Genomic DNA, 19642 nt, shown 5'->3' with positions numbered 1-19642 from the left:
AGCTCACTCGTCTCATGCGCTCGCGGCAAGATCAAGGACGAAGAGAGGCACCATCGAGCGCGAGTTGTAAGCACGAACTAGTCCAGCTTGCGCACGTACCGCCTCGCCGACCCTCCCGCGCTCGCCGGGCTCTGCTTGGCCGCACCAGCACCCGCCACCTGCTTGACGGGCGTCGCGAGCCCGCCCGACGGCGCCGCCGCCGCCGCGACAGCCGGCACCTCCCTGCGGTCGACGCCCGTCGCCCCCACGTGGGCCTGCTCGAGGCGGCCGTCGGGGCGCTTGTCGAAAACCTCGACGTCGACCTTGTTGCGGTAGACGAGCATCTGGAGCGCGAGGACGCCGTTGAGGAGGGCGCCGAGGGCGAACCCCCACAGGAGGACCGGGTCGGCCGTCTCGGTGCGGGTCGTGAAGACGCGCGCGAGGCCTATCGCAGGGACGGCAAGGGTCAGTGCCACTCTTAGACTCGGCGAGAGGGAGAGAGGGACGAGGGAGGAGAACGAGGACGCACAGCCCGCGAGCGAGTTGAACACGAGGAACGCCGACAGCTGGCCGGTCGAGCCGGCGCGCGCGTTGCTGACGATCTGCGGCAGCTTGCTCGAGAGCGAGATCGGGATCGTGAGGGTCTGGAGCCACGCGAGCGTCGGTGGGGCCACGATTGCGGTGGACGACAGGGCGTAGGCGAGGGTCGAGAAGAAGAGGGCGAGCGGGACGAGGCGCGGGACGGTCGGGCGTGCCGAGTACGACGTGATGAGGGTAATGAGGACGGCCTGTGGGGGTTTCCTGAGTCAGTGAGAGGTTCGGCGTGTTCGAGGGGGCGAGAGGGAAAAGGGGCAAGGAGAGGAAGGCAAGGTGGGAGGGGGAGAGAGGGGAAATTCACCGACGCACGTTCTGCGCGAGGAGGAAGACCATCTCGCCATAGGTCGAGAACGGGAAGCCCGACCGCAAGTTGTACGCCACCGTGATCCTGTGGACGGGAGAAAGAGAACGATCAGCTCGGCCTGCGTTGCAGGAACGAGATGAGATCGACTCCTCGGACGCACGCAGTTGCCGCCGTGTCGAGGACGTAGCTGCTCAAGCTGAGGCCGCGCGCCGAGCCGCTGTTGACGACGGTGAGGATCTGGGGCACCTTGAGGATGGCGCCGCCGGCGACCATGCCGAGCCCGAGGCCCTTGGAGAGGGCGAGCTTGAGGCAGCGCGTGTCGGCGAGGTCCGTGTTCCAGACGAGGGTCGTGTAGCACTCCTGTTGCGCGCGCAGGGGGGGAGGGTCAGGGAGGGTGCTCGTGCCGGCTGGTGCACCGCCGAGCCGTGTCGACGACGGGGAGCGCGAGGTCGAGCGAGCCTCGCCGGGGTGTGTCGCTCGGCCAGCAGGTCGTAAGGAGCCCGTCAGGGCCTGCACCATTGTCCACCGTCCGCCCACGCGTCCCTGCAGCACGAGAGACGCCTCATCGCCTCGAACCGCCGACGCTTCGGTTCTCGCCTTCGCTCGACCTCTCCAGCTCGCCCAACTGCCACCTGATGAGCGAGAAGGGACGCACCTGGCCCAGGAGAGCGACGAGCGGGTCGCGCACGATGCCGGGGAGGTTGCGGGTGAGGGGCTGGAGAGCTGCCATCTTGTCGACGACGAAAGCGCGCAGGGGGAACGCGGGCTGGTGCGGGTGGTCGGTGGAAGGGTAGAAGCAGCAGGGAGCCAGTGCAGAGCTAGGCGAGCCGAGCTGGCGGGTTGGTGCTGGGTCGAGCCAACGCGCCGCGCCGGACGAATCTCTCCCTGAGTCTCCTTCGCACCGCTCCGACTCTGCGCACCGGCGCACGCTGCACCGCACTACCGCTCCGATTCCGCAGCGACCTCGGCCGCCAGCTCGCTAGACCGCTCCCGCCACGCCCAGCTCTGTGCGCGCACCGGTTCTCGTTCGCCTCCTCCGCCCCGCTTCGCTCGCGCGCTCCTGCCTGCACCGCACGTGCCAGGCGTGCGACCGCGCACAGACTCAGACTCTTGCTCGAGAACTCGACGGTTGCGGATCCGGCCGGGCACGGGCTCACGGCGCGAGCGTTCCAGCTGTGCGCCGCGCGCCCTCGGTGCGCCCGCGCTTCCAGCACCAGTGCGGCGAGCACGCGGGCCTTCGCGGGCTCCACGAGGCTCTCGGCACGATGGCCGAGCTACTCGGCGCCGGGACGCCGCGCACCGTCGTGCGGCGCTCGCTCGGCTGCGAGCTGGAGCAGCGTGACACGCGCCACCGTGCAGCACAGGTGCGCCTCTCCTTCCTCTCTCGCCCTGCACGATGTCGAGCATGCACTGACTTTCACCGTGCCCGCAGCCTGTCGGTCGGCGTCGCTCCTCCTCGTCCACCGCTCGTCGTTCGCGTCCGCCGTCGCGCGAGGTCCGCGCTCCCCTCGCTGGAGAACGCGCTCTGCGTCTGCGCGCACATGGCTGTGGACACGAGGCCAAAGGGCCCTCTTCTGCGCCGCGTCTGCTTCGCTCTCGTTGCGCTCGAGCGAGCGACGAGGCTGACTCGGTCGAGCGAGCAGGTGCCGCACCTGAGCTTGCGCTCTTCCGGGTCCTCGCACAGCAGCGCTCGAGCGAGAGAGCATGCACGCGAGCGTCTCTTACGTGCAGGCGAGGCGGACGCGGCGGTGCAGAGACGGCGGGTCGAGCGCGAGCGGGTCGAGGAGGAGGTGGTCGTGGCGGCGGCCGTAGCTCGCCTCACAGCCCAGCTGAGCGCGTTTGGCGCGTCTTTCTGAGCTTCCCGCTGCTCGTACAGTACCGTGCGCGCCTCTCGCGGCTGTCCCGCGCGAGCGCCGCGAAGTCAATGCGGGCTCGAGCCCTCTGACGCGGGGAAGCGGAGGGCGCTCGCTCTCTCGCTCTCACCACCCACTCGCACCCGCGCTCGCCGCCGCGCACGATGGCGACCAGCACTCGCCCGAGCCGCAGGGCTGCGCACACGGTCAGCTACGCCGACGCCGACCCCGACTCGAGCGAGGACGACGAGGCCATGGCCGCCGCGAGCGATGAGGACGACTACGGCCGCAAGGGCAAACGGTCGGGTGCGTCGCCTCTCACTGCCCTCTACAGCACCCTGGGAGCTGACCTGCACCACCCGCACGCAGCCTCGAAGGCGCGCAAGAAGCAGAAGCTCGCCTCGGCCAACGACCTGAGCGACTCGTCCGACAGCGACCACGACTCGAGCGACTCGGGCGCCCTCAGCCCGCAACAGTTTGCCTACGACCGCTCGCGCAAGAAGGACGTCGCCACCGCCGACGACAAGGTCAAGTACGCCGTGCCGCGTGTCAACCCGGTCAACCGCCTCCCCGTCGAGCTCCTGCTCAAGGTGCGTCCCTCCTCTCCCTCCTTCTCTCTCTCTCTCTTGCCCACACACGAGCTAACGCAGTCAATCACATCCAGATCTTCTCGTACCTCCACGCGGCGACGCTGTGCAGCCTGTCCAAGACGAGTCGCTCGCTGCGCCACCTCCTCACGTCCAAGACGTTCACCTCGCTCTGGCGTCACGCCATGCGCCCGCACATCTTCCCCCTGCGCAACCCGCACTCGTCCGTCACGCACCTGAGCACGCCGCCTCGCCCCGCCCCCAAGGTCGCCGGCGAGGACGTCGACCTGCGCCTGCTCGCGTCCGTCATGTTCGACACCGAGTGCGCGTACTGCGGCAAGGACGTCGAGCGCAGCGACCGGTACCTGCTGCGCACCCTGTGCGCCGAGTGCCGCACCGCCAACCTCGTCGTCTCGACTGAGATCGCCAAGGGCAAGGACAAGAAGCTCCAGGACCTGCACCCGGCCACGATCCAGTGTGTGATCCCGACCCTGCGTGCGTCCACCTCTCTCTCCTCGGCCTCGACGAGCTTGGGACGACGGTGACTGACTCTGGCCTGTCGTCGCTCGCAGTCGCTCCGTACGACGTCAAGTGGCCGCGTTCGCGCCAGTGGATCCTCACGGCCGACCTGTGGGCCCAGTCCGAGGTCCTCGAGGAGCTCCAGATGGAGGACGACGGCGACGTCGAGGGCCTCGTCAAGGAGGGCGTCAACGTCAAGGACGTGCACAAGACGCTCGGCCGCGTCAAGCGCCTCAAGCGCCGCACGTGGTACCGCAAACCGCAGCAGAAGGGCGCCCAGGAGCTCGAGGACGAGCTCGTCAAGATGTACACGCCGCGCGTGCAGGAGTACGTCCTCGAGAGGAAGGCCCTCCTCAAGGACCGCAACGCTGTGCGTCCTCGTCCTCTCTCGTTCCTGCCCCCTCCTCCTCCTCCTCGTCGTCGAGGACCGAGCGCCTGACCGTGCCTGTCCTCCCGCCGCAGCTCGCCCAGTGGATCATGAGTACCGCCGACGCCCTGTACGACGAGCGCGACCTCGAGCGCGGCGAGAGCGCCACGTTCAAGGCGCAGGTGGGCCTGTTCCGCCGCGAGGCCATCCTCGAGCGCATCGGCAAGGAGCGCGTCTTCGACCTCGGCACGACACAGCGCAACAAGCTCGCGACGTTCGCCCTCGCTGTCAAGCCCGAGCCGCTCACCGACGACAGTGCGTCCCCTCCTTCTCTCTCTCTTGTACCTCATCGTCGCCGTCGCCGTCGATGGCGGACCAGTCACTCACGGTACCTCCTGGCCCTCGCAGTCTGGCTCGCCATCAAGGGCGTCATCTACGGCTTCATCGCGCGCGACGTCGCGCAGAACATCTTCACGCGCGTCGGCAAGAAGCTCAAGGACGACTGGGACGAGGACGACGAGGACGAGGGCCTGTTCAAGAAGCCCAAGTCGGTCACCAAGGCCGGGTGGGCCTACGTCCGCCCCGAGCTCGTCAAGGTCGCCAAGGAGTACGAGGTCAAGAAGGAGGAGCACGCCGCCGAGCAGCTCAAGCTCCAGGCGCTCGCGCCAAGGGTCCGCGCCTGTCGGCCACGGCCGTCGCCGCCAAGGAGCCGTTCTTCGTCGAGCGCTTCACCAAGTGCTTCGCCATGACGTCGAGCAAGCAGGCCGGCTGGACGATGCCTCGCTACGCCGAGTGGCGCCTCCTCCCGACCGTCGTCGACCTGTGGAACGACCCCGACTTTGCCGTCGACACGTCCGAGGCCGGCCGCGCCGACGACCTCGAGGCGTTCGGCCGGGACCACCTCGAGACGGTCCTCGACGAGATGGCCGACTTTGCGCTCGAGACGCGCGCCGAGGCCTTGCGGTCGATCCTCGCAGCGACGACCGACCTCGGCGAGGACGACGACGCCGTCGCCGCGTTCGACGCCGTCGCGGCGCTGCACTTCGACGGCGAGTACGGCGACCCCTTTTTCCTCCGGGCGAGCTCGTACGTGTCGTGCGCCCAGTGCGCGACCTTTTTCGGCCCGCTCAACGACGTCCTCAAGCACGTGCACCAGGCGCACCCGCTCTCGTCGCTATACGTCCCGGCGCTCCGGCGCGACGCCCGCACGGTCGCCGAGCTCGGCCCGAGGGTCGACCTGTCGCTCGAGGTGGCGTGCGCGTGGTCGGCCATCCTCGAGCTCGCCCAGCTCGACGACACGGACGACGGCCTCGTCTCGGACGCCCAGCTCGACGCCGCGTTCAAGGGCAAGATGCTCCTGTGGGAGAACGGGCCTCGCCGCACGAAGAAGCGTGGACGGTGGGCGGACCTTGTGCGTCCCCTCTCTCTTGCCTCTCTCCTCTCTCCCTCTCCCCTTCTCTCCCTTTCTCTTCTTCTCCCTCCCTCCCCATCTCTCTCTCTCATCCAGACACCTCTTCAGTCCATCCACTGACACTGCTCGGACCACGTCATGCAGCTCTGGCGCGTCACGCAGGCGGCGCGCAACGCGCACGAGGACGGCGACGTGCTCGACGTGCCCGTCATCGCGCTCAAGAACCTGACGAGGCGCGAGCGCCTCTACCAGAGCTGGGGCCGCGGCTGGTGAGCGCGGTCCGGACGGGCGAGGGTCAGGGTGGCGGGACGGCTTGAGAGGCGCTTGTGCGGGACAGGGTCCGAGCGGCGCTTGTTGTACCGAGCGAGGGCTTGTTGAAACGCTTTTTTTCTCTCTCTGTTTCGTGGCATCTCCTCTCGCCAGTCCTCGAGAGGGACAAAGAGGGGAGCTGGCGATACAGGGACTCGGGGCGAAAGACGGACGTGTACAGACAAAAAGACGGACGACCACCTCCCCCGCCGCTCGCTCACTCGAGCAGCGCCCTCAGCTCGTCGGCCTCGCGCCTCGTGCGCTCCCTCACCCTCTCGCGCTTGACCTCCTCGGCGTCGTCCTTTGTCGGCGGGAACGCGCCGAGCCGCTCACTGCCCGAGCCGGCTGCGCCTGTCGACGCAGTTTTGCGGTGGCGCAGGCCGTCGGCGCCGAGCGGCGCAGGGGCGGTCGAGGGCGGCAGAGAGGCGCAGATGGCCTGGAGAGTGCTGTAGAGGACCTCGGCGTCGGCGAGGAGCAGGTCGAGGTCGAGCGTCTGCGAGAGCTCGTTGATGTACTTGAGGATCTGCGAGCGTGCGAGGCCGACAGGGTCAGGACAGAGCGCGAGAGGTACGCGAGAGGCTCAAAGAGAGAGTGTGCGCACCTCGTCAAACTCGCGCAGGTACCGCACGATGACGTCGCGGTTGGCCTCGAGGATAGCGAGCGCGAAGAAGAGGTGGAAGTGGGTGCCGAGGTAACTATGGGTCCAAGGCGGGCGCCGAGGTGAGCTCGGGTTTGGGACGAGGGGATCGAGTCGAGGAGGAAGAGGACGGACTCGGTGTAGAGGACCTCCCAGAGACGGACCGTGTCGTCGAACGACAGCTCGCGCTTGAACGACGTGAGGAGCCACCGGAAGCAGAAGAAGAGGTTGAGCGAGCCCGTCTCGTCGACTGCATGCGCGCACAAGAGGTCAGGGCGACGTCGAGGAAGGACCGAGAGAGAGAGAAAGGGAGCGTGGACGCACGGTGACGGTACAGCCCTCGGTCCATGACGCGCAAGAGCTGCTGCAGCTGGCTCAACTGGAGCTTCATGCCGCTCTGGTCCTCGAGGAAGTTGTCGGCGTGACGGCGCATGACGTCCTCGAAGCACGCAAACGCGAGCCACTGCTCGCCCTCGACGACGACGTACAGCGGCGAGAACAGGTCCGACATGCCCTGGACGTAGTTGCGCACGCTCGCGCCGGCGGTGGTGGCGGTCGATGAGACGGCGTCGGCCTCGGCGGCGGTCGAAGTCGAGGCGGCCTCGTCGGCAAAGACCCAGGTCATGAGGACGTCGTGGCACGCCCGGACGTGGCCGTTCGTCGGCGCGTGCGCGCCGGCTTGGTCGGCGCCGTCGGACGAGAAGAGCGGGTGGGTGCGGTCGGTGCGGCGGCAGTCGATCTCGACGCGGTGGTCCTCCTCGGCGAACCGGTCCGTCTTCTGGAGCGCCTCGTCCTCCATCCACCGGCGCTTGGCCCGCTCGTACTCGCGACTGCGCGCCTCGGCGATCTCGACGCGCTCGGCTCGGCTCGATGTCCACGGGTACACGCGCAGGAGGAACGGCCAGACGGACTTGCGGACCTCGTCGCCGGCGAGACCCTGTTCGCGGCGAGCTGAGTGAGTCGAGGGCACGCGGCGAAAGAAAGAGGGAGGAGGGGACGCACGCGCTGGAAGATTCTCCGCCTCGCCTCCTTCTCGTCGAGCAAGAGCCGACCCTCGGCGTCCATCCACGCCCGCCACTCCTCGAGCTGAACCGGCGTCTTGGGCGCCCTCGTGCTCCTCGGCCGCTGCCCGTCGAACCGGTACGTCCTCGCGAGGACGTCAAACACGCCCGTCGACTCACCGAGCTCGTCATCGAGGAACGAGCCGTCGTCGACGCCGTACTCGGCCCGCCGGGCGCGCTCGCCCTCCTCGGCGACGATGCGCGCCCACTTGGCGAGGTAGACCCGCGCCGAGTCGTAGACCTGCAGGCCGACCTAGTGTCAGTGACCGAACGAGAAAGGGAGGGGGAGAGAGGAGAGGGAGAGAGAGGGCGACGCACACCGACTCCTGCCGCGTCGGTCAACCGGCTGACCTCGCCCGGCGCGAGCGCAAACTGGGCGATCGGCTTGGGCACGTGTTTGGCGAGCGGCTTGGCGAGCGGGTGCGAGAGCACGGTCGACGCAGCCTGCTGCGACATGTGCTTCGCGCCCCTCGTGATGCGCGAAAAGCCGCTCAGAACGCTGAACGTGAGGGCGTCGATGCCGCCGCCGTCGTCTCGCCCGCCGCCGCCGAGGACAGCGTCCGGGTCGTCGGGCCACTCGGTCTCGGCGCGAGCGGCGGTGGACGCTGACGCCGACGCCGTGCCCTTGCCCTTGGCGCCGCTGCCGCCGCCGCTCACGGGCGAGCTCTGGTGCAGGATGCTGGTCCTCGCGCGCACGCCCTGGAGCGCTTGCGCCGGCACGTCGTCGTCCTCGCGCGCGGCGGCAGCAGGCCCGACGTGCGCCTCGAGGTCGTCGCGGCTCGGGTTGACGAGCCACACGCTCGAATCGAGCTGCGACCGCACGAGGCGCGCGTGCTTGCGCACCTGCGTGAGGAACGCCTCGCCGCCCCAGCTCGGCGCGAGCGACGCGCGACGCTCGTGGTGGCCGTGCCCGTGCTGGCGCGAGTGCGAGCCGCCGACGCCGAGGGCCGTGACGCGCGCGTCGCGGTCGAGGAGGGTCGACTTGGACTCGTCGTCGTGGAAGAAGAGGGGCGGGAGGGTGAGGCCGCCAAAGAGCGACAGGGTGACGGACCCGACCCACGAGGTCAGGGTCGGGGGCTGGACGTGGAGCGAGTACAGGTCGGGGAGCGGGTGCGAGAAGGCGTGCGACTGGGTGGCGGCGTCGACGGCGAACGAGGGGGCGAGGTGGACGAGGATGTCGCGCTCGTTCTGCGACGACAGCTCGACGAGGACGTAGGCGTCGTAGTCGCGCGTGCCCTCGACGAGCGACTCGGGGACCCACGAGACGAGATGGGCGTCGGTGGCCCGGACGCGGACGAGCGACAGGAAGCCAGGGATGTTGTCGCGCGAGTGCGGCGACGGGTGGAGGTAGACGGCCGACTTGCTCCACAGAAGCTCGGCGAGGTCGGACTCGTCTTGGTGTGGCGGTGACGACGAGGAGGAGGCGGTGCTGGGCTGCGTCGAGGCGAGCGGGTGGCTGTCGGCATGGGCTGGTTGCTGGTCACGGGAGGGTGGGCGTACAGGGTCGGTGCGCTGCACCGACACTTCCACGAGGTCGTCCTCCTGTTGCAGCGAGGGCCAAGTCGTGAGCGAGATGAGCGGGACCGAGGAGGGAGGAGAGGGGAACAGGTCGACGCACAGAGCGAGAGACGAGGCCTGCGTGCTCGGGTGGTGTCCTTGGTCCTCCTCCCATCGTGTCGGGCGAGTATGGCAGCGCGGCGAGAGCGTGGTGAAGAGCGAGCCGCCGTCGCCTCCTCCGAGTCTCGTCTCCCCACCTCGAGTCGCTCTCGCCGTCTCGACCATCGCTCACATTGCGGAGCTGCTTGCGCTCTCGCAGTTCTCAAGCATTGACTGTAAAGAAAGGAGCGCAACCGATAAATTGCACGAAATAGTCGACGCATCGCTCGCTCGCTCGATCCTCCTCCTCCTCGCCCCTGACGACAGCCTCGCGCCCGACTCGGTCCAGCCGTCGACGCCGCCCTCGGGCGTTCAGTACCACCGCTCCTCGTCGGCGTCAAACTCGGACGACGTGCGGTCGTCGTACGCCGTGTTGGCGTAGTGCTGCAGCCACGCCGAGTAGTTGAACCCGCGCAGCGCGTCGGCCGTCTCGGTCCTGCCCCAGGCCTTCTCCATCTCGCGCATGCAGCCGTCGTGGACGCACATGAGCATCGTGCCGAGGAACGACTCGGTCGCGTGCGCTCGGCGCCACCCGCCGCCGGCGAGTGCTGTGCCCTCGACGACGATGCCGGCGCGCTCGAGCGCCTGGAAGGCGTCCGACTGGCTCGCGTAGTCGTCCTCGACCTTCCAAACCGACTCGACCCAGCCGGGCAAAGCGTGACCGGCTGTAGAGCGCGCTCGCTCGTCCCACTGGAGGCCGTTGTCGAGGAAGGACGGGCCGCGGACACTCGCGACGTGGTCGAGGGTGATGCGCGACAGGAGGGGCGGCCGATGGGTCGTCCCGAGATCGTGGAGCATGCGGTCGGTGACATTGGCGTCGAGGCGGAAGACGAGGTGGCGGAGGCGAGGAAGGCGAGCGAGGGTGGGGAGGAGGTCGGCGTCGAACTCGAACCTGCCGAGCTCGAGGCGCTCGAGGCGAGCCAAGTGGGCGAGCCCTCTCGGCGTAACGAGATCGAGGGCCGGTATGAAGTCGACCTCCTCGACGAGGGCGCAGAGCACGAGCTTGAGGATCCCAACGGGCACGGCGCGCAGCACCTCGTCGACCGAAGCTCGCGACTCGAGGCCCGAAAGCTCGAGCTCGACGAGGTTGGGGACGACAGTGAACAGGCTGGGTAGGCGCCAGGACGAGAAGGTGCCGTCCGTGGACGAAAGGTGCAGGGAAGCGAGGCGCGGGAGCGCAAAATGCGGCTCGCGCCACTGAAAGAAGGCCTCGGCCTGCCTGCAGTCCGACTCGAGCTTGATGTGCTCGAGCACCGGTTGGCGACCCAGCTTCTCGAACCAGTCCCGGCCGCTGACACCGCGACGGTAGAACATGGTCCACGGCAGGACGAGCTCGAAGCGTCGCAGCTGGCGGAGCGAGGTCGCGCCATCTGCGAGGACGGCATCGACGAGCTCGCCAACGCCGACGATCCGGAGCTCTCGCAGCCGCGCGAGCTCGGGGACGATGCTGCCGAGACGGTTGCACGCGACGACCGTGGCGTCCCAGTCCCAGTCGAGGTCGGCCTCGCCAAGGTCGACGTCGAGGTCCATGACGATGCGCGCACAGCTCGGGATGCGCTGGAGGAACTCGTCGAACGACTGGAGGGCGCTCATCGAGACGAGCCGGACCCGGCGACAGAGCTGCCGCTCCTGATGAGGACGAAGACGGCGGCACACCGGCCGGCTCGAGGGCGGGTCCTTGCCGTCGTACGCGTGGCGCATGATGTCGTCGAGGAGCTCGTCGGGGAGCTGGAGGAGGCGACGAGGTTCTAGCGGACCGAGAGATGACGACGCGCTGATGAGGCCGCGGCGTTGAAGCTGCGCGAGGAGAGGGTCAGCGGGCGTGGGAGGAGGGGGAGAGAGATGGGGCGCACCTGATGGTCCATGTGCGCGGTCCAGCAATGCAAATAGACCGTGACGACGAGCAGCGAGTGAGCGGGAAGAGCGAGGGCGCGAGCTTCCCCGCCGACTCTGGCGGAGAGCTCGCGGGCGACTCGAGCGTCGAATGGGAGAAGGGCGCTGCACTCAAAGGGCTCCCTCGCCGGCTCACACGCGCGTCGAGAAGTGCGCCGCCTCCTCGTCTCGCTCCGCGGCTGGCTTCGAGTCGCTCTCGAGCCTCGTTCGGGTCGCTTTTTAGTCGCTTTCTGCGGCCGGCTCAAGCTTTTCGGCAACGAGAGGCTGGGTCTGTCAAAGTACGGGTCGGGGTCGAGGGGGACTGGACAGAGAGGAGGAGAGAGCGCTCCCTCGAGGAGAAGACGGCGCAGAGGAAGAACTCGCTCGCGCTGCATTGCCCGACCATGCCCTCCTCCCTGTACTCAGTCACGAGAGTTGGACGTTGAGCCCGGCCTCGTACCCGAACCTGAACGCGTCGGCGCGCTCGTCGCCGAAGAGCTCGCGCGCGCGGTCCCACCGATTTCCCTCGGCCGCCCACAGCAGCGTGGCCTCCGTGCGCACGCGCGCATACGCCTCGTCCCAGTCGAGCGCGCCGAGCGCCGAGCCGTCGACGACGACGCCGTGCGCCTCGGCCGAGCGCAGGGCGGCGCGCAGGCCCGCCTCGGATCCGCCGCAAGGGAAGGCCGGCCCGCTCCAGCCCCAGCGCGGCGCGAGCTCGAAGCCCGCAGCCTCGAAGGTGGACGGGAGCCGATAAAGTCGGTCGGCGAGCGAGTCGCCTCGGCAACGGGCGACGTGCTCGAGGGTGAGGCGGCGCAAGTGCGGCGGGCGAGTAGGGCCGTCGAGGAGGGCGTCGAGGAAGGCGTCGGTGGTGGGCGTGCCGCAACCGAGCGTGAGGGTGTGGAAGTTGGGGAGGGAGTGCAGGTAGGGAAAGAGGCGGGCCGAGTCGAACGAGATGCGCGCGATCTCGAGGCGCTCGAGGCGCTTGAACCGAGCGAGGAAGTCGTCGAGCGGCGACTCGGCTCGAGGGTTGTCGCCGCCTACAGGCCACGTCAAGTCGAGCTCGCGGATCGTCGACGGCGCGTGCTCAAGGACCTCCATATCGTCGTCGGCGCGTGCTCGAGGACGTCCATGTCGCCGACGTCGATGCGCTCGAGGTTGGGCGCGAACTTGCCAAGGAAGGGCCCGTCCCACGGGTAGAAAAAAGGGGCGCTGTCGCCGGTCGTGATCGACAGGAGGGACGGCGAGAAAAAGTCGACGTCGGGGAGGGGCGGCGGCGGGTGTTCATCGTAGACGGCGAGGCGCAAGTCGCGCAGCTTGGGCAGGCGGCTGATCTTGCGCAACCAGCCGATCCATGCGCGTGTGCGCTCGGGGCCCTCGAACATGAGCCCCTCCTTCGGCTCGACGGCGAGGACCTCGAGGCGCTGGAGCCGAGGCGTGCTCGTGCTCGCGCGGATCGGGTCGTCGACCTCGTCGTTGCCAACGACGGCGTCGATCAGGTCGATCTCGACACAATACAGGTGGAGCTCGCGCAAGCCGCTCAGGCGGGAGATGAAGTCGACGAGGGACGCCGTCGGGCAGATCTGCTCGTCGTCCGGGATCGTGTTGGGGTCGGGAAGGTGGTCGACAGGCAGGCGCTGGCCTTGTAGCCACTCGAGAAGATAGCAGACGCGCAGGCTCTCGCTGTTGTCCTCGTCCCTCATGGCGAGTTTGAGCTCGACGACGTTGGCCTCGAGGCCCGGGATGGACGGTGCCGCGCGACAAAGTGCCGCGAGTTGCTCGTAGCCGTTGACGACGATGCGGCGGTAGTGGTGACGGCGCTGGACGGGCTCGAGCTGCCTACACAGCGGCTGAAACGGCGGCTGAAGCAACGGCTTGGTGTCGCCGGCTTGGGCAAAGATGGCGTCGAGGAGCTCGAGGGGGAGGTCGAGGAGGGTCGACGAGGTCGGGGTCGAGGAGGAGGAGGGCTGCGAAGCGGGCAAGGGTCAGAGGCCGTCGCGCGCAGGTTCGGGGACGCGCCAACGTACCTTGTGAACCATTTGCGCGGCGTCTCGAGGCGGATAGAGCGAGAGGCGAGCTGTCGAGCAGCGGGAGGAGCGCAGGCGAGGGCGCGACGGCCGGCCGCAATTCGACGACACCGCGACGGCCTCGAGTGGAGCTGCAGAGCCGCGCGATGTGCTTTGAGGACTCTCGTAGCGTACGCTGTGCTGCACTGAGCTTCCCAGGAGCCGTGCTCCCTCGCTCTCCCTCATCAGGTTTCAGGGTTTCGCACGCTCTCTCTGCTCGCGGCGACGTGGCGGTCGCATCCAGGACAGACAGAAGAGACTATACTGCCCTCTGCGAGCCTCAGCTCTGCCCGCAGTGCATCCGTGAGAGCAAGTCCTGACGTTGCGATCTCGCGCTCCGATCCTGGACTCGCTCTTCCTCCACCACCGCTACACAGCATCCCGCCCGACCACAACCTGCACAAGATGCTCGGAACGACCCTCGCCCGCACCACCGCCCGCGCCTGCGCCCCCGCCGCGCGCCTGCGCCCCGCCGCACCTCCTCCCCACCTCTCCCGAGCATTCGCGGCATCGGCGCTCGTGAGGAAGGACCCGGGCGAGGGCGTCAAGGGGGTGCGTCCTGTCCTGCTCTTCTTCTTCCTCTCTCTTGAGCGAGCGCGCTGACCAGCTTGCTCCTCTCCCTCCACCCCTCCCTCCCCTCCTCGTCCCTCGTCCCTCGACTGTCGACCCGCGGCTCTCTCCGACCCTCGCCGGCAACCCTCCTCCCGCTCTCGCAACCGGGCCCACACTCGACCACGACGGGACAACAGACGGAGACGGTCGGCGAGGAGAACCCGGTGTCGGCGCGCGCAAAGGGCGTCGCAAAGGCGGCCAAGACGGCCGTCGACGGCGCGATCGGGGTGGGCCAGGCGGCGACGGGCGTGCGTCCCCTCTCTTTTTCTCTCTTTCTCGCGCGCGCAGTGTCGACGAGCGAGAAGCGCTGACAACCGCGCACAGGAGCAGAGCTCGCTCGGGACGGACAAGAAGCACCCGGGCCCGGACTCGCGCACTCACATCGAGGCCGAGGAGGAGAAGGGCCGCAAGGAGGGGCTCGCGCACAAGGGCGAGCAGCAGGGCGCCATCTGAGTCGACGCCCGCTCGTCGAGTATGTAGCATAGCCGAGCGAGGAGGCTGGAGCAAGTCGAACGGCGTTTCTGTGTCCCGCGAGCCTCTGTCGTTTCTGTGTCCCGCGAGCCTCTGTTTCTTCTTGCGCGAGAGGTACGTCGTTGCAGATGCGAGGGTGGGAGTACTAAGGTGCGTGGAGCGAGAGCTGTCTGCGAGAGTGGAGACCGTGAGCGAGGGAGATCGATGAGAGGAGGGAGGGCGAGGAGACGGACCGAGAAGTGAACCCGTCACCGCCTGCTCTCATCCTCTGCGTCCCTGATGCGCCTCGCGATGTCTGCCGGCACGCCCTCAAGATCGCCTTTGAGCTCGCGCTGCTGCTGCGCCGGGACGGCCGTCGCCATGTGCGGCGGGCGCGGCGGGAGATGCCGCTGCTCCTCGCCGAGGTAGAGGCGCTTGTACAGGAGGAGAGACGACGCGACGAGGAACGGGGCAGAGATGATGATGGTGCGGATCCTGCGGGTCGGAGCGGGTCAGAGAGAGAGTGCGCCGAGGAGAGCGACGGCCCGGGGAGGAGCAGAGGGAGGGAGACGGACCTGCGGCCGTCTGGGTTGAGCGGTCGGGGCATCGAAAGAAGAGCGTGGAGAGTACGTGCGAGCTCGTCGGTACTGCCAGCGAGTCCGAGAGCGAGATCCAAGGTCAACTTGCAAGTCCGAGGTTACGACTTGGTCCGGCCTTCCTCGTCGACCGCACACTGCTCAAGCCGCACTCCTGCGGCTCTCAGACTGCTCCAAGCACCTCGCACAACACGCCGACCGACCCGCACCTAGACTCGACCGCGCCCTAGACCCGTCCTCGCCACTTCTCGCCCGCCCGGCTCACCTCAGCTCGCCATCTCGCCCGCCGTCAACGAGCTCGGGGCGCCTCAATGTCGCTCTCGTCGGGCTTGGTGAGTCCCACGCACACTTTCTGGACGGTCGAAGGGGGGCACAGCGACGAGGGGCGAGGACGCGAGGGCGGCTCGAGGCGGGTACGGACGAGCGAGGCGATGAAGCACTTGCCCTCGTCCGGGCGGGCTGTACTCGCGGCAGAGCACTCGAGCACAGTGCGCGAACGAGGGTTGCTGACTCTCTTGCCCCCTCCCCCCTTCCTCGTCGACGTCGCACCCCGCGCACTCGCTTGCAGACCCTGACCGACCTCTCCGACTACCTCGCACCCTCCCAAGCATGCATCAAGCCCGTCACCTACATCCCCGAAGAGCCCTCGCCCGCCTCGCTCGACAAGCCTGCCGCCGCAGCATCTGTGCGTCCCTCCCTCCCTCCCTGTCCTCCTCCTCTCGCTCCGACTCGTCGCGCGACACTGACGACGCTCGTGCACACAGGCTGAGATCATCATCGGCGAGGACTCGAGCCTGTACGAGAAGGGCGCAGACGGCGACCGCGGCAAGAAGCTCAAAAAGGCCGAGATCACGCTCAACGACTGCCTCGCGTGCTCGTGCGTCCTGCTCTCGCTTCCTGTCGGTCCCACGTCTCGTTGCGAGCTCTGGCACTGACTCACACCCTGGGCGAGTCGCGCAGAGGCTGCATCACGTCGGCCGAGTCGGTCCTCGTCTCGCTCCAGTCGCACGAGGAGGTGTACCGCGTCCTCAAGGAGCAGCCTGTGCGTCTCGACGTCGTCCTCGTCTACGGCTGCGTCATTGCGCCGCAGCTGCTGACTCGAAGGACTCGTCGAGGATGCAGGACCTCGTGCCCATCCTGTCGGTCTCGCCGCAGTCGGTCGCGAGCCTCGCGGCGCTGTACGACCTGTCGCTCGCGACGACGATGAGGGGCTTGCGGCGGTTCTTCAAGGAGCGCCTCGGCTTCCGGTACGTTCCCTCGCTCTCCCGCTCTCTTTGTTCGCCACGGGCGAGAGCGCGACGACTGACCTCTCGTGTGCCCGCAGCCTCGTCTTCGACACGACCTTCCCTCGCGCCCTCTCGCTCGCCGAGACCCGCCTCGAGCTCCTCGAGCGCCGCGCCCACTTCCACTCTGCCTCCCCGTCCACCTCTACTCCCTCGCTCCCGGCCCTCTTGAGCGCCGCGACCGCGGCCCTCGCCCCGCCGACCAAGCTCTCGCCCGCGACGTCGGCCGTCGCGCCCCTGCCCGTCCTCAGCTCGGCGTGCCCCGGGTGGATCTGCTACGCCGAGAAGACTCACGGCGACCTGTTGCCGTTCGTCAGCGGCGTCAAGAGCCCGCAGGCTGTCGCCGGCGTGCTCGTCAAGGGGAGGGTCGTCGCCGGTCGACTCGGACTCAGGTGCGTCCGCCGCCAACGAGCCCCTTTCTCTGCGATCCGTCTCTCGCTCGCCGAGGGCCCGTACTGATAAGAGGTTCTGATGCGACTGCGCGCACAGGCCCGACGAGATCTTCCACGTCGCCGTCATGCCGTGCTACGACAAGAAGCTCGAGGCGTCGCGCCCCGACTTTGCGACGGCGCACCCGGCCCCCTCGACCTCGACCTCGACCGAGCCGATCAGCGTCCGCGACGTCGACCTCGTCCTCACGACGGGCGAGGTCGCCAAGATGATTGACGACGAGGGCGTGTCGCTGCGCGCGCTCGCGAGCGGCGGCGAGGGTGGTGGCGAGCGCGAGGGCGAGGGCGAGTACGACGGGCGCGACGAGGAGGCGTTCTTCCCGTTCTCGGACCTGCTCAAGCCGCCGAGGGGCACGTCGTCCGGGTCGTACGTCGCGACGGCGCTGTCGGCGCTCCTCTCGCAGCAGCAGGCCGACTCGCCCTCGCCCTCGCCCTCCTCTTCCGCCCTCGGCGCACCCGCCGGCCCGTCCCAGCCTCGGCCCATCACGCCCGCCGACCTCCCCTACCTCCGCCTCGACGCCAAGCTCGTCCGCTCCGAGGACTACATCGAGTACTCGCTCGTGCGTCTCTCGAACCCCTACTCGCCCCCTCCGTCCTCCTCCTCTCCTTCCTCCTCCTCCACCACTACCACGACCACCACCGCCACCATCGACCCGACAGCCCGTCCCGCCGAGCGCGGCACCGTCGTCGCCCGCGCCGCCAAGTGCTACGGCTTCCGCAACCTGCAGAACGTCGTGCGCAAGCTGTCGCGCGAGGCCGGCGTGTCGCTCTCACGCGGCGCAGCCGGGCGCGCACCGCCTCCCTCGGCGGTGCGCCGCCGCACCGCCGGTGCGGCAGGAGGAGCAGGTCGAGCGGCTGCGGGAGCAGGAGCCGGGCAGGGCGAGCCCGACGTCGAGTTCATCGAGGTCATGGCGTGCCCCGGTGGGTGCGCAAACGGAGGAGGGCAAGTCCCGCCACCGCGCAACAGCGCCCGGGCGCGCCGCGCCGGCGAGAGCGTCCTCGTTGGGCGCGCGCGAGCGCTCGACGACGAGGGCATGCCCGACGTGCAGACCGACGTCGTCGAGGCCGAGCTCAAGCTCGTCGCCGACCCGGGTGCGTCGGCGGCGATGTGGCTCGGCGAGAGGGAGGACCGCGTGTTGAGCGGCAAGGAGTGGGTTGCAGAAGTGGAGCGGCGGTACTGGAGCGGCGCGGGTGAGGAGAAGGAGGAGGAGAAGGAGGAGGGCGGCGCGCTCGCGCACCTGCACCCGAGCATCAGGCCGTACGTCGCCTTGCTGCCCTCGGCGACCGAGGCCGACGCGCTGCGGCGCGTTGTCGACGAGCTGCTCGGCGGCGGCGGCGGCAGCGGCGCAGGCGAGGTGGACGGCGAGGGTCCGAGCGGGTCGGCCGCGACGAAGGACGAGCGCCGGCGCGAGCTGCTCCGCACGAGCTATCGCGCCGTGCAGAGCGAGGAGGTCAACGGGCTCGCCGTAGTGTGGTGAGCGCTCTGGAGCGCGCGGCGCGGGTCCGGGCGAGAGCACGTAGAGCATCTTGCTCGGCCCGTCTTTCGCAACCTCGTCGACCTTAACTCTCTCGGTTCGCGAGCGAGAAAGGCAGCAAGAGAGAGAGAGAGTCTGTACGGGATACTGCTATTGATCAGTCGTCGGTAGTTGTACGGGTTCGAGGCGCACGACGCTCGCTCGTCCTCCTCCTCGCCATCCTTCTTCTCCTCGCCGCCACCTCTCGCAGCTCCTGCTCGTCGTCGCCTGCTCCTCCTCCACGTCGTCGCTCCTCCTCCGCTCCTCCCGCCTCTTCCCGTCCTCGCGCCCTCGCGCCGCAAGCTCAAGCCGCCGCCGCGCCCGGCTGGCCGTGCGAGTACGACCCGGGATGGAACCTGCGCTCGACGTCGCGCACGGCCTGGCGCGCCGCGTCCGTCACGCTGCGCTGCCTGCCGTGCGCCGTCGGGCGCTGCGGCTGGCTCGGGCGGCGGACGACCTCGGGCGCCTGCTGAGCGGGTGCTGGCGCGGTTGCCGGTGTGGCCGCGGCAGGAGGGGGAGGCGGCTGGAGCGCCTGGGCGGTGCGACGCGCGACGAGACACTGCAGGGCCGCGAGCCACTTGATCTCGTCCTCCTCGCTCGGGGCGCACACGAGGAACGTGCGAGAGGGGGTGATGATCTTGAACGTGTTGTCGGGCGTCGGCCCACCGCTCGACGACGAGGACGAGGTGGGCGCGGTGTCGTGGGGGGACGAGGTCGAGGACGAGGTGGGTGGCGAGAGAGGCGAGGAAGGTGGGCCCGAGAGCGAGGGCGAGGACGGGTAGTGAGGGTGCGAGGGGGCCTCGATGGCGTCGACGATGGACGACAGCGGGATCTGCCGCGCGTGCTTCGTGTCCTGCATCCCAGGGCATGGACGCATCAGTCCCTGTCGGCACGGAGCAGAACACGAGAGAGAGACAGAGAGCGCCGGGACGCACCATGTGCGACTTGGAGTACATGAGCATGCCGCTCTGGAGGACGAACCACCGCTTGCGCCAGTTCTTGCGCTTGCCCTGCTTGGTCAGGTAGCCCGAGAGGATGACCTTGTTCGGGTCGTCGACCTGCTGCGGCGGCGCCGGCTGCTGGACCTGCTGGACCTGCTGCTGCTGCGCCGGCGCGGCGACGAACGGCGCCCCGAGCGCACCCTGCCCCTGCGCCGCCGCCGTCCCCGGCACGACCCGCTGCGCCTCGACGTACAGCGGCTCGTCCTCCTCGCTCGAGCTCACGGCGCTCAACCCGCTCGCGCCCACGCCGCCGCCAGCGACGCTCGGCGACACGCTGAGCCGCGTCGCGCTGCTCCCGCTGCGGTCCCTCGTGCGCCCCGGCGTCGACCCGAGCGGCGGCGCCGAGGTGCTGCCCGCGAGCGCGTGCGCAAAGGGGAGCTCGGGCACCGAGGCGAGTGTGTCGCTGCCGCTGCGGGCGCTCGGGCGGCGCGCGGTTGGCGGGCGAGTGCGGCGGTGGTGGTCGACGAGGGAGCGGTCGAGAGAGAGGACGAGGTCGTCGCCGAGGGCATCGGGATCGGCGGC

The 19642-nt window shown here is 69.0% G+C and overlaps 9 protein-coding genes across 9 annotated transcripts; 3 read left to right on the top strand and 6 right to left on the bottom strand.

The window, feature by feature from the left end:
• Positions 1-39: 39 nt before the first annotated feature.
• On the bottom strand, positions 40-1610 carry RHOBADRAFT_37877 (uncharacterized protein; the record flags this gene model as incomplete). The annotated part of the gene is made up of 5 exons (XM_018413470.1): positions 40-424; positions 509-767; positions 886-964; positions 1041-1240; positions 1536-1610. The coding sequence occupies 5 exons, from the start codon at positions 1608-1610 to the stop codon at positions 78-80; spliced, it is 960 nt and encodes a 319-aa protein (XP_018270064.1). The 3' UTR covers positions 40-77.
• A 1287-nt stretch (positions 1611-2897) lies between these two features.
• Positions 2898-5890, top strand: RHOBADRAFT_45310 (uncharacterized protein; the record flags this gene model as incomplete). Its single annotated transcript, XM_018414582.1, has 8 exons — positions 2898-3039; positions 3103-3323; positions 3398-3815; positions 3893-4209; positions 4302-4521; positions 4615-4877; positions 4913-5617; positions 5762-5890. 8 exons carry the CDS (start codon positions 2898-2900, stop codon positions 5888-5890), a joined length of 2415 nt encoding a protein of 804 aa, XP_018270063.1.
• Positions 5891-6045: 155 nt separating this feature from the next.
• RHOBADRAFT_54587 (uncharacterized protein) lies at positions 6046-9296 on the bottom strand (the record flags this gene model as incomplete). Its single annotated transcript, XM_018417401.1, has 7 exons — positions 6046-6449; positions 6528-6621; positions 6699-6813; positions 6888-7500; positions 7566-7865; positions 7943-9166; positions 9243-9296. The coding sequence occupies 7 exons, from the start codon at positions 9294-9296 to the stop codon at positions 6144-6146; spliced, it is 2706 nt and encodes a 901-aa protein (XP_018270062.1). The 3' UTR covers positions 6046-6143.
• A 296-nt stretch (positions 9297-9592) lies between these two features.
• On the bottom strand, positions 9593-11145 carry RHOBADRAFT_54586 (uncharacterized protein; the record flags this gene model as incomplete). The annotated part of the gene is made up of 2 exons (XM_018417400.1): positions 9593-11077; positions 11134-11145. 2 exons carry the CDS (start codon positions 11143-11145, stop codon positions 9593-9595), a joined length of 1497 nt encoding a protein of 498 aa, XP_018270061.1.
• Positions 11146-11521: 376 nt separating this feature from the next.
• RHOBADRAFT_54585 (uncharacterized protein) lies at positions 11522-13188 on the bottom strand (the record flags this gene model as incomplete). The annotated part of the gene is made up of 3 exons (XM_018417399.1): positions 11522-12211; positions 12277-13116; positions 13177-13188. The coding sequence occupies 3 exons, from the start codon at positions 13186-13188 to the stop codon at positions 11579-11581; spliced, it is 1485 nt and encodes a 494-aa protein (XP_018270060.1). The 3' UTR covers positions 11522-11578.
• A 432-nt stretch (positions 13189-13620) lies between these two features.
• On the top strand, positions 13621-14366 carry RHOBADRAFT_54584 (uncharacterized protein; the record flags this gene model as incomplete). Its single annotated transcript, XM_018417398.1, has 3 exons — positions 13621-13767; positions 13965-14075; positions 14152-14366. Coding segments are annotated over 3 exons (419 nt in total), but the record flags the coding sequence as incomplete, so codon positions are not given.
• Positions 14367-14402: 36 nt separating this feature from the next.
• RHOBADRAFT_66697 (uncharacterized protein) lies at positions 14403-14922 on the bottom strand. Its single transcript, XM_018419047.1, has 3 exons — positions 14853-14922; positions 14532-14772; positions 14403-14468 (listed from the first exon to the last, which is right to left on the bottom strand). The coding sequence occupies exons 1-2, from the start codon at positions 14882-14884 to the stop codon at positions 14547-14549; spliced, it is 258 nt and encodes an 85-aa protein (XP_018270058.1). The 5' UTR covers positions 14885-14922; the 3' UTR covers positions 14403-14468; positions 14532-14546.
• A 262-nt stretch (positions 14923-15184) lies between these two features.
• RHOBADRAFT_45304 (uncharacterized protein) lies at positions 15185-18083 on the top strand (the record flags this gene model as incomplete). The annotated part of the gene is made up of 7 exons (XM_018414581.1): positions 15185-15205; positions 15442-15558; positions 15638-15750; positions 15834-15915; positions 15978-16120; positions 16198-16548; positions 16646-18083. The coding sequence occupies 7 exons, from the start codon at positions 15185-15187 to the stop codon at positions 18081-18083; spliced, it is 2265 nt and encodes a 754-aa protein (XP_018270057.1).
• Positions 18084-18423: 340 nt separating this feature from the next.
• RHOBADRAFT_45303 (uncharacterized protein) lies at positions 18424-19629 on the bottom strand (the record flags this gene model as incomplete). The annotated part of the gene is made up of 3 exons (XM_018414580.1): positions 18424-18972; positions 19055-19529; positions 19610-19629. The coding sequence occupies 3 exons, from the start codon at positions 19627-19629 to the stop codon at positions 18424-18426; spliced, it is 1044 nt and encodes a 347-aa protein (XP_018270056.1).
• Between the last annotated feature and the right edge of the window lie 13 nt (positions 19630-19642).

Source organism: Rhodotorula graminis (assembly GCF_001329695.1).
Source record: "Rhodotorula graminis WP1 unplaced genomic scaffold RHOBAscaffold_9, whole genome shotgun sequence".
Lineage (NCBI taxonomy): Eukaryota > Fungi > Basidiomycota > Microbotryomycetes > Sporidiobolales > Sporidiobolaceae > Rhodotorula > Rhodotorula graminis.
This window is presented reverse-complemented; position numbering and strand designations above follow the sequence as displayed.